The following is an 11182-nucleotide window of genomic DNA, read 5'->3' as shown; positions in this document are numbered from 1 at the left end:
ATGTCTTTGACAGTTTCTTCTTCATCAAGCTTTTCTTCCTGTCCCTCTGGGACTCAAAAAATTCTATGTTACCCCTGTTGGCTTCAGCACAATCTTCTTTTGGCATCTGCTCCCGAATTGTGAGTCTCTTTTCCATATTCTGCTCTTTTCTGGAGAGTCTCTGAACTTCATCTTCGAGCTCACTGATTCTGTTCTCAGCAGCTGTTACTCTGCTGCTGAGGCCTTCCACTGAGTTTTTCAATTTGCCTACGAGATTGTTCAGGTCTGACATTTCCGATTGCATTTTCCTCATTTCTGCCTTCAAATCCTCTTGTCTTCTATTGGCATTGCTTTCCATTGTGTCTTTTAGTTCCCTAAGCATCCTAAGTAGCTCCCTTCTGAATTCCTTGTCAGAGAGGTTGTCTAACACTACAGTACTGTTGGTGTCATCTGGGCTAGACTCTTCAATAAGAAAGTTTGGTGGGCTTTTGCGTTGCTTTACCATTGTGACAAGTGTGGTTTAGTCCTTCACGTTCACTGTTACTATTCTACTTAATATGCAGTGTGAGTTGAGATAGGCTTATGAGTTATTGGCTACTGTGTTTCTAGTGGCTGAGCTAAAATAGAGAAGATTCCATCTAAGAGGGTAGCTTATGGTTCCTATGGCATATGTAGTGGGAGAATATTTCGCGGCCGCATTAGCAGCCGTGGCTACGGAAAGGGTCCCTTGCACTGGGAGCCAGGCTGTACCTGGTTGGAATTGGAGACCTTCAGCTTTGTTGCCAAGAGGTGGGCCTCCGTTCCTGTCCCACGCAGATTGGGGGAGAAAACCAGCTTTCTAGGAAATCGAGCAAGCTGCGCATGCCCAGAGAGAGTCCCGGACACTGGGGGGAAGCTGTACCTGGCTGGAATAGGAGATGTTCAGCTTTGTTGCCGAGAGGTGGGCCTCCATTCCTGTCCCGAGCAGATCAGGGGAGAAAACCGGTTTTCTAGGAGATCGAGCTAGCTGTGCATGCCATAACTTTATTCTTAATTTCAGTAACAAGGTAGAGGAAATAGCATAAAAAGTTGGAGAAATTCCTAAGAATGAAGCGAAATCTGCAAATTCTGTACAAAATAACAAATTAGAAAATGTTGAGGAGTTTTGGAAGCAGAAATGACTATGAGCAAATAATGATTAGCTGGAAACCCCTGAGGTAAAAATACACAGTAGGTCCCAAAAAGAAAAGTTGCCCAAAACAAGTATTTTAGGTGTTCTAGGGAGTAGTGGCTGGCATGCAGTGATTATTCTAACATTACTAGAAACTTGCTTGTCTACAGAGATTCACTTGATACGAAAGGCTCTCCTGTCAGTTTTCCCAGGCAAAGATGAAATGGGGAAAAAAAATCAAAGAAGCCTTTTAGCAGTTGTGTGAAAAGCTTTATTTACATTGAACCTTCAATGACAGGGGGAAGAAACATACCACAGACCACATTATCCTCCAGTATGTTCACATCATTAGTCTCTAACGATATGCATTGTGAGAGATTTCGATAAAGGTCCAATAGCAAAATAGGGTATCACTTTTTCTGAGAGTGTACCAGTGAGCCTATGCAAACATGACCTGTTATTCATATTAAAAATAGAAAGCTCTCTCATTTCATAATCCAGAAAAACACCAATTCTCGTTCTCACAAATTGTTCTGGCCTTTCAATGCGCATATTACCAGGGAGAGTCAAGGTGATATCTGATTGCCATAAGTCACTTTGAGAGAAGGGAAGTGTCCAAATATGATCATGGAAGGATGCTTTACACACTCCGAGGGAACATTCGCCTATGCCTCTCACTTCTACCTGCCAAAAATGCCTGCCTCCATCAAAGGACTCACAACACTGCAGAGCTGGGAAAGGAACAATGTTGTCAACATGGCGGTGGTCCAGCAGGTGAGGGTGACTTGATCCAATGTGGACACTACTTCTATCTTTGGAGATGGTCAGACTTGGATGGGCGGTATCAGGATCCAGTGTCAAATTCTCCTGGAATTTGCTCATTATTTTGTGCAGACCAACATAATTGGGAGGAAGAGTGCAGCTCTCATTCTTGAATTCACATGAGGAGACTGTAGGGAAGAGTGGGTTTTTATACCTATGCTGAAGGTTCTCAGCAGTTGCTAGAAAATCCTGGTCAGCCTGCAAACACTTCTCTGTTATGTCACCCAAGAGAATTTTTACTGTGTTCATACTGCTTAAACTTTGGCTCTTATTCTGCGCTATCTGTTCTTCCATCTCTCTCTCTCTATTGAGCAAGCTGACATGAATTGAAAATTGCTCTTCACTCAAGGAAAGTTTGAACTGCTCAAATTCAGTTTGTAGTTCTTCTTTCCAAGAAGCTATTTTCCACCTTCCTTCCACACTTCTTTTAATTTGATTTTCACACTCCTTTTCAGCATCGCTTATCTTTGTCTTCAGAAGTTCTATGAATCCTTTGAGCTTCTTCCTTTGACTCTCTGCAGCTCTGTCGGTGGGGATCAGGTGGTGAGCCTGGTGGTGAGTGGAGATTCGACACTGAGGACACAACAGCTGCTGGTCCTCCTCACAGAACAGGTCCAGGGCCTCATTGTGCTTCTCACACAGGGGTTCCTCTGCCTGCCATTTCCTTTTGCTCTTTCCAGTGTGGAGCTGCTTAAGGACTTCTGTGACGTGATGCAATTGGTTGTTCCTCTTGAAGTTCCTGTCAGGGGAGTGGTGGAGGCAGACGGGACACGGGAAGACGTCCTGGAGGTCAATCCAGCACTGGTGGATGCAGGAATCACAGAAGTTGTGCCCACACTCAAGGGTCACTGGGTCTCTCAGGTAATCCAGACAGTGAGGGCAGCTGGCCTCTGCTGGGATCTCAGCCAGGGAAGCTGAAAACGCCATTGGTCAGGAATAGGGCTACCTGAAGAAGTTCCTTTGAGAATGTTCTGGTTCTCTACCCACTCTAAGGTCAGAAGCAACGTTCTTCTTAGCACTCACGCTTTGAGGAAAGCTGACCTCTTTCCAGGTTCTCAGCAAGTTTTACTACCACAAACTTGTTTTTGATTTCTCCTTTGCAGATCCTGAGATCCTTACAGCTGCCAAGTGAGAGTGTGGCCAGATGATCACCATCGACAATTTTTGGGGGTCTGGGTCCCCTTCACTCATTTATCTTGGCATTTTGGCCTTTTTTTTTACAAAACAGGCACAAGATCAAGAAAGTGATGAAATTATGCCACGTCGAGGATATCCAAGTAACTTTAGTTTGATAATTTTACCATATACTGTCAAAAGAAAAAAAAATACATATAGACAAGTGGAGATAGGTCAATGCAAAGTATAAATTGTCTGAAACAAATATATATAGCACAGCAGGTAGGGCGTTTGCCTTGCAAGCAGTCAACATGGCCGACACGAGTTCGATTCATCCGCCCCTCTCGGAGAGCCTGGCAAGCTACCCGTGACGTATTCGATATGCCAAACACAGTAACAAGTCTCGTAATGGAGATGTTACTGGGCCCACTTGAGCAAATCGATGAACATCGGGAGGACAGTGACAGTGATATGTATGTGTATATATATATATATATATATATATATATATATGTCACTTCCTCCCATTGTTCATTGATTTGCTCCAGCGGTCCCAGTACCATCTCTATTGTGAGACTTGTTGTTACTGTGTTTGGCATATGAAATACATCACGGGTAGCTTGCCAGGCTTTGCCGTGTGGGCAAAAGACTCGGTAACTAGCCAGGCTCTCTGAGAAGGGCGACGAATCAAACCCGGCTTAGCCAGGCAGCAGCTTGCAAGTAAAATGCTACCACTGTGCTATAATTCCAGCCTATATATGTATATAGAGAGAGCATATAAAATGATAACCAAATGCAACGTGGCATCTTATTTGATTTTACTTATAATAAAATCATGCTATTATGATTTAAATATTAGAACAGAGTGATAGCATAGTGGGTAGGGCGTTTGCCTTGCACTCAGCCAATATGACTGACCCGAGTTCAATTCCTCCGCCCCCTTTCGGAGAGCCCGGCAAGCTACCAAGAGTTTCTTGCCCGCTTGGCAAAGCCTCGCAAGCTACCCGTGACATTTTCGATATGCCAAACACAGTAACAACAAAGTCTCACGATCGAGATGTTACTAGGCCCACACGAGAAAATCGATGAACAACAGGAGAACAGTGACAGTGACAGTGACAGTGAATGTGAATATTGTGGAGGATTTCCACCAAAGGTCACCTGTAGTGTGGAATTTGCTTCATGATATTAGAGAAGAGATAAAATGGCACAATGTTGCATGGCTAGATTGATTAGGTTTAGAATATGCCTTTTTGTCCTCTTATCATTTGAATATGGTTTCTAATGAAAAAGTTTAAACTGGGAACCAAGCTGCTCATACCTCACTGTTGAGAGACTCCCAGGAGGAACTGAGAGTGGCCTCATGAGCAATAAGGTGACAAAGCAAAGCCACCACGTCACTCCCTTGGTTAGCCCTGCGTCTCACTTTTTGGCTGTTCTGCCCATAGAGGTGGGCGGAGAAGCCTGGGTGAGTGCTTACTGCCAGGTATGATAAGTGTTTTCAGAAGAGACAAGAGGGAGGAAAGAAGAGAGAGAGAGAGAGAGAGAGAGAGAGAGAGAGAGAGAGAGAGAGAGAGAGAGAAAGAGAGAGAGAGAGAGTAGACCTAGTTAAAATAGAGAAACACAGAGTAGAATGAGGGTTGTCAATTCACCATCCCCCATCTTCTCATATATGACTAACATGCACACATTGTGTCCCTAGTGGAACTATCAGAAATCTGGACAGATACTCAATGTGGTCAGAACCAGAATTTTAGTCATGAAAAATCTAGTAATTATTTAGTAATGAATAACTCCCTGATTGACTAAACCTTGATAATCAAGAAGGAGAGAAGTACCCGTTGTGAATAAACATCAGAATGACAGAAAGCCGCCGTCCCGTTGATCGTCGATTTGCTCGAGCGGGCACAGTAACGTCTCCATTGGAAACTTTGTTGTTACTGTGTCTGGCATATCGAATACTCTCGGAAGCTTGCCGGGCTCTCCGAAGCTGGGAAAAAATATGAGTGTTTGAACAAGATAAATTCCAAGATCAAAAAAAAATTTTAAAAAACCGCAAACATGTTAAAAGAAGAAAATACCAGAGATGGTTTGGCATGAAGAGAAATATCCCTATAATAAGGGTCTCAAATAAAAGAGAATAGGTTGTTACATTTTGGAGGGAGAATTGAAGCTAAGAACATCTCCAAGGCAAGGCTTGAATCATACACTCAGATGCTGAAAGCTGTTTGTTGTTTGTTTGTTTGTTTGTTTTGTTTTGGGGCCACGCCCAGTGGTCCTCAGGGATTACTCCTGGTTCTGCACTCAGGAACTACTTCTCCAGGGCTCAGGGACCTAGGAATAGGATATTGGGGTTCGAATACAGGTCAGCTGAATGTAAGGCAAATGCTACTCCCACTGTACGTTCACACTGGAAGCTTTAAAAGTTGCAAATAGAATAAGTCCAAGGAGAAAAACTTCAAAACACATCATAAAGAAGAGTCAAAGATAAATCAAACCTAAGAGTAGAGAAGCAGGGCAAAAAAATACGTATGAGGGAGCTCTCTTAAAGATCACAATTGGGCTGGGAGAGAGTAAGGTGAGTAAGGAACTAACCTTGAATGTGTCTGATGCGGGTTTTATCCTCAGAAGCCCATTGGTCACAGGAACCCAGCTGAGAGTAATCCCTGAACGCAGAGGCAGGGGTAAACCCTGAACACAGATAGATGCTCAAAAATCAGTTTACAACCTTTAGTACAGATCGATGCCAGAGAACAATTAAAAAAAAAAGAAAAAAAGAACATTATTTCATTCATATGTGGAGTATAAAGAAACAAAGCAAGGAAACAGACAAACCACAGTTAAACAAACCCTTCAATATTGTCCACATAACTTAACTGAGGATGCAATGCGGGTGATGGTATATCAGGATAAAAATTGATATAAAAACTACGTATGTCCAACCAAAACTACTACTGTTTTTCTAACCACACTCTTGACAAGCCAATTTCCATGTCAGTGCTTTTCTTTTTTACTTTAATTCAAAACTGTACTCCAACCTCTCTCTCTCTCTCTCTCTCTCTCTCTCTCTCTCTCTCTCTCTCTCTCTTTTTCTCTCTCTCTCTCTCCCTCTGTCTCTGTCTCTGTCTCTGTCTCTGTCTCTCTCTTTGGTGTGTGCCACGGAGACATTATGTGGAGCCTGGGATCAAACCATAGTTAGATGCATATGAGGCAATTGTGATGCCTCTATGGCCCTCTCTTTAAAGACAAAAAATGTTATGCTTCAGATAATAAGGTTAATGTAATATTAACTGGAGCGATAGCACAGCGGTAGGGCGTTTGCCTTGCACACAGCCAACATGGCCGACCTGAGTTCGATTCCTCCGCCCCTCTCAGAGAGCCCGGCAAGCTACCGAGAGTATCTCGCCCGCACGGCAGAGCCTGGCAAGCTCCCCGTGACGTATTCGATATGCCAAACACGGTAACAACAAAAGTCTCCAATGGAGACGTTATTGGGCCCGCTCGAGCAAATCGATGATCAACAGGAGGGACTTTACTTACTTAATGTAATATTACAGTGGAGGAAAGCTATGGAATTGGTATACAAAGTAAATGTTCTCACTGACAAAGTACCCACAACTGTCCAGTTCGAACCCAAAGTCACCTCCAGTCCGATATTCTTTACACAGAGTTTCTTTGGGATTAGAATGGTGATTAACACCAGCTTCTTCAGATGGTTCATCACATATCAGGTGTCAGTCATTGCGTCCCCTCTGCACCCCAAGTCCCACAGTGAGCCCATCCATCACATTTCTCCACTGTGTCTGATCTATGTCACGGTGCAAATTGCTATCTGAATTTAGCAAGAATATATGTGATGAAGAAGAGAAAGGTAGAGGAACTGGAATTTGTAATGAATGGAAAAATCTTTTCCAGGAAACTGAACAGAGGGTGTGTTTCCTTTACAGGTGCAGATCTCTGTCTCTGCAGGGCCAGAAATCTCCAGAGTATGTGTCCCTTCAAAGTTCTGCCTCCCCACATCGTCTCAATCCCATGCTTACCTGGTTGGCCAGTTGTAAAGGCCTTGAGTTCCTCTGGGGTCAGTCTGCAGTGGATTTCCTGAATGCTCTGTGAGGGCAGCCTGGCAGCATTGTGCGGTCTCTGAGCTGGCCAGCTCATTTAAAAGCCACTGGGTGGGTCTCCACTAGGTGGGTCTCCACTGGGTGGGTCTTCCAACTATAGCAACCAATCTCAGGAAAGGGTGATGATCCCACCTCCAAGAAACAACCGGTGGACTGGCCTAGAGCTAACGGGAGATTTAGAGAAAACCTTGCACCTTTTATCCTCACTTTATCCTTTCAGTGCCACCAAGTTCTCTTAGTTTACAAAGACACTGGAAAGACATGTTCTTTCTTTCACCACTGAAGCGTTGATTGGATTCCAAACTTCCACCCAAGTCCACTTTTTGTCAGTTTCCTGTCGCCTAGATCCATTTTATATGAGGGTTCATCTAATAGGTAATAAATAACTCTTCACTAGAAAACATCTTCATCTGACACACACATATACATACACCGTTACATATGTGTGTGTATTGTTGAGTGTGTGTATAGATAGATAGATACGTATTTATCTATATAGAGAGAGATTTTCATCTCCTCCAAACTCTCTCTATATATATTATAACTATATTATTTACTCTATTATATAGAGCTGGAGCGATAGTAGAGCAGGTAGGGCACTTGCCTTGCATGCAGCCAACATGGTCGACCTGAGTTCGATTCCTCTGCCCCTCTCAGAGAGCGCTGCAAGCTACCAAGAGTATCTTGCGTGCACAGCAAAGCCTGGCAAGCTCCCCGTGACATATTCAATATGCCAAACACAGTAATAAGTGTCACAATGGAGACGTTACTGGGCCCGCTCGAGCAAATCGATGAACAACGGGAGGACCATGACCGTGACCGTGACTATATATATATATACACATATATATGTATATACAGACACACGCACTAAGGAGTGACAGGGTTCCAAAGTTTATGAATCTGCTTACTCCTTAACTACAGGTTAATAATAATTGTTGACTCAATGTGAAGCTACATCACAGTGAAACATTTCACACCAGTAGCTTAGAGCACCCTTTGCTATTTCCCTTGCCTCAGTTTCCCCTTTGAGATCCGACATAACTGCTCTTTTTAAAAACCTGCCAGAATACATACTGCTTAAGGTTATCCAAGCTTGGGATCTTGAACTCTAATACAATTAAAGCAAAAGCAACTTCAAAACCCCACGGCTAAGCTCTAGCACGTGGAAACAGCTCAGGAAAAGTGACTGTTGGGGACATTTGACAGCAAACTGAGCTGGGGCCTGCTCGGTTGGTGAAGGGGAAAGTGGCAGGAGAAGTGGGCTTCTCTATCCTACTCTCTCACCTGCAGTCCTCAATTCAAAATAATACAAATATGATGCAAATGATGATGATGATGATAAGAATAATAATGAGTATTATTTAACCACATTAAGGAACTTTTTGGAAAAATGTATTTCCCCACAGGTCGAGTCAGATTAGAATTAGAACTGCAGTGGGAGTAGAAATGAGTGGTCCTAAGGGTTTGGGGGCAAGTCCTCTTTAGACTGGAAGCAGTAAGTAGGGGTCCTGGGGTGTGTGGGGTCCAGGGAGAGATCTGGGCTACAAGGAACTGCCTGAGAAAACCATGTGCTCAGGAAGTGCCTTTCCTGTAACTGCCATCACTGCAAAACACCGGGGTGACCAGAGCCAAGCTTGGAATTCTTAGTTCACAGGATGAAAACTTGCAAGACAGCAGTCCTCCAAAAATAATTTTCCATCCCAGTTTTCTAGTTCTAGATTGTTCTTTTCTAAACTTTTTGGTAATTCCTATACCTGTGTTACTAGGGATATTTTTACAATATAATTATCTTCTTCTTTTTGTTGTTGTTGTTGTTAATTTTGGGACCACACCAGACCCAGTGCCAGTGCTCAGTGCTTGTTCCTGGCTCCCGATGTGTTGCTCAGGATTGCTGCTAAGGGTGCTCAAAGCTTTAAGTGTTGCTGAGTAATTAATCCCTATGTTCCCCTGCTAGGCAGGCACTCCAGCATTTCAGGCAATTTCTCTAGACACTAAGTTGTTTTCTGATTCCAGACCACATTACTCATTTTTTTAATATGTATTCTGGCTTTATTGTTGTCACTGTTGGATGCAACAAGCATTTGGAAAAATCGCCCTGTCTCCATTATCACACTGGCTCTCTGCAAATGGACTTCACTGATGAAGTAGAAATTCTTTCAGTCTAGAATGCTGCTTTAAGTGAAAACTTCCCTTCTGGAACCTGCCAAGCTTTTCTGAGCATGCCGCTTTCCTGGTGCTGTGTGTGGCATTCTCTCGTGTGCAGGCACTTGTCTCCTTCTGCCAGCCTGCAGAGAGCAGCATCTTGCTCATGCTCCACAAACTGGGTGAGCTGCGCAAGTTTCAAGGCCAGCCGAGTCCTGTGCTTTCCCACATCTGCTCTCAGCTGCAGGACGTTTCGGTCATGGGTGACTTCTCACTTCTGCACCTCTGCCAGCTGTTTCTTCAGGGATTTGATGCAGTCGCCGACCCTCTGTCTGTGAGCCACTGCCTCAGCCACGGACCTGACGTGGTGGCCCTGGTGGGCAGGGCCCTGGGCTCACAGGGGACACACCAGCTCCTGGTCCTCCTCTCATAAGAGGATCATCCCCTGCCTGTGCTCCCCACCCCTGCCCTCCTCTGCACATGCCATCTCTCTGCTCCTTGAGCTGTATGGGAGCTTGGCCAGGTCCACCAGCCTGCCCAGCTGGGCGTTGGCACTGATGCGCAACTCCTGGCAGGATTGCTGAGACACAGGACAGGGAATGTATCCTGCAAGTCCTTCCATGACATGCGGATGCAGGAGTCACAGAAGTTGTGTCTGCAGTAGATGGTGATGGGGTCATTGAGGTAGTCCAGGCAGATGTGACAGATGAGCTCTGGCTGCATTTTGGCCAGGGCTGCCAACACCTCCTCCATCCTCAGGTGTGGGATGGGCAGGACTAGGGTGTTTTTCCTTCACAATGCAGAGCTCCACAATTCCTCCAGCCAGAAAAAAATCACCTATTCAGACCTCTGTTCTGAATTCAATTTCGTTTACTCAGGGATGGTCTCTGAGAATCTAGTGTACGTCTGGACTCAACGCCCTCCAAATGGTATTTACCAATAAGCAAATCAACTTCTGGGCCTTCATACATTAGGGTCCCCTGTTTCACCTGATACTGTTTCACAGCACAGCTCTCTGCGAGGAGCAAATGACCTCATTCACATCACAGGAGTGGTCACTCAACTCTGAGTTTTAGTATAAAATATTATCTGGTTAATCTCAATACCCCACTCCGGTCCCCCATAACACCTAATTGATCACTACTCACCTTGGTCCTGACTGGCCTAGCACAGTGCCTGAGGCTACGGGAGAGCTACTCTCCTTGCAGGATGCAGACTTCAGCCTTGCATTGGGCACTGTTCGCTCTTCACCCAGCGGTGTGTTTATATACATCAGTGGTGGAGCTGGAGAGACTCATCCAGGAATGACTAATGGACTGTAGGAAGGGGTTGAAATGATGGAGGGATTTCATCAATTTGATTGGTTGGTAGGGTCACTAGGCCCACAATTTTCCCTTTTAAGAGTCTGCAGTGCTGCAATGAGGCTTCGAAAATATTTTTTCTCGAATATGCATACATTACCTCTGGGTGCAGCCAATAAAATTGGTGGTGGGGCTGGTGTCAGAATAACATAGCCACAATTTCTACTACAAACGCCTTGGTAGATTGTGGTGCCATAATTGGAAGCCACGGTCACAGTCCTCCCTTTCATCGATTTGCTTGAGCGGGCCCAGTAACGTGTCCATTGTGAGACTTGTTTTTACTGTGTTTGGCATATCGGATACGTCATGGGGAGCTTGCCAGGCTTTGCCTTGAGGGCGAGATACTCTCAGTAGCTGCCAGGATCTCTGAAGGATTGGCAGAGAACCCAGGTCGGCTGGGTTGGCCACATGCAAGGCACATGCCCTACCCGCTGTTCCATGGCTCCAGCCCAACAAATGAAGTAAACTGTTTTTTAAAATGACGTTGA

General features: G+C 44.7%; 1 protein-coding gene across 1 annotated transcript; it reads right to left on the bottom strand.

Annotated features, from left to right (window-relative positions):
* Positions 1-1477: 1477 nt before the first annotated feature.
* LOC130020468 (tripartite motif-containing protein 60-like) lies at positions 1478-10086 on the bottom strand. The gene is made up of 3 exons (XM_056111081.1): positions 9959-10086; positions 2975-3072; positions 1478-2865 (listed from the first exon to the last, which is right to left on the bottom strand). Exons 1-3 carry the CDS (start codon positions 10084-10086, stop codon positions 1478-1480), a joined length of 1614 nt encoding a protein of 537 aa, XP_055967056.1.
* Positions 10087-11182: the final 1096 nt, after the last annotated feature.

This window comes from Sorex fumeus, unplaced genomic scaffold (assembly GCF_029834395.1).
Source record: "Sorex fumeus unplaced genomic scaffold, SorFum_2.1 ptg000012l, whole genome shotgun sequence".
NCBI lineage: Eukaryota > Metazoa > Chordata > Mammalia > Eulipotyphla > Soricidae > Sorex > Sorex fumeus.
The sequence above is the reverse complement of the archived record's forward strand: the minus strand, read 5'-3'. Positions and strand labels throughout refer to the sequence as shown.

Excerpts from the sequence above, each read along its gene's own strand:
- LOC130020468 (XM_056111081.1), bottom strand. The coding sequence starts at position 10,086 with ATGGAGGAGGTGTTGGCAGCCCTGGCCAAAATGCAGCCAGAGCTCATC. Across the intron at positions 3,073-9,958 it reads TGTGACTCCTGCATCCGCAT|CTGTAAGGATCTCAGGATCT; the intron begins GTCATGGAAGGA and ends CTCACTTGGCAG. Across the intron at positions 2,866-2,974 it reads AGGTCAGCTTTCCTCAAAGC|CTTCCCTGGCTGAGATCCCA; the intron begins GTGAGTGCTAAG and ends TGGCGTTTTCAG.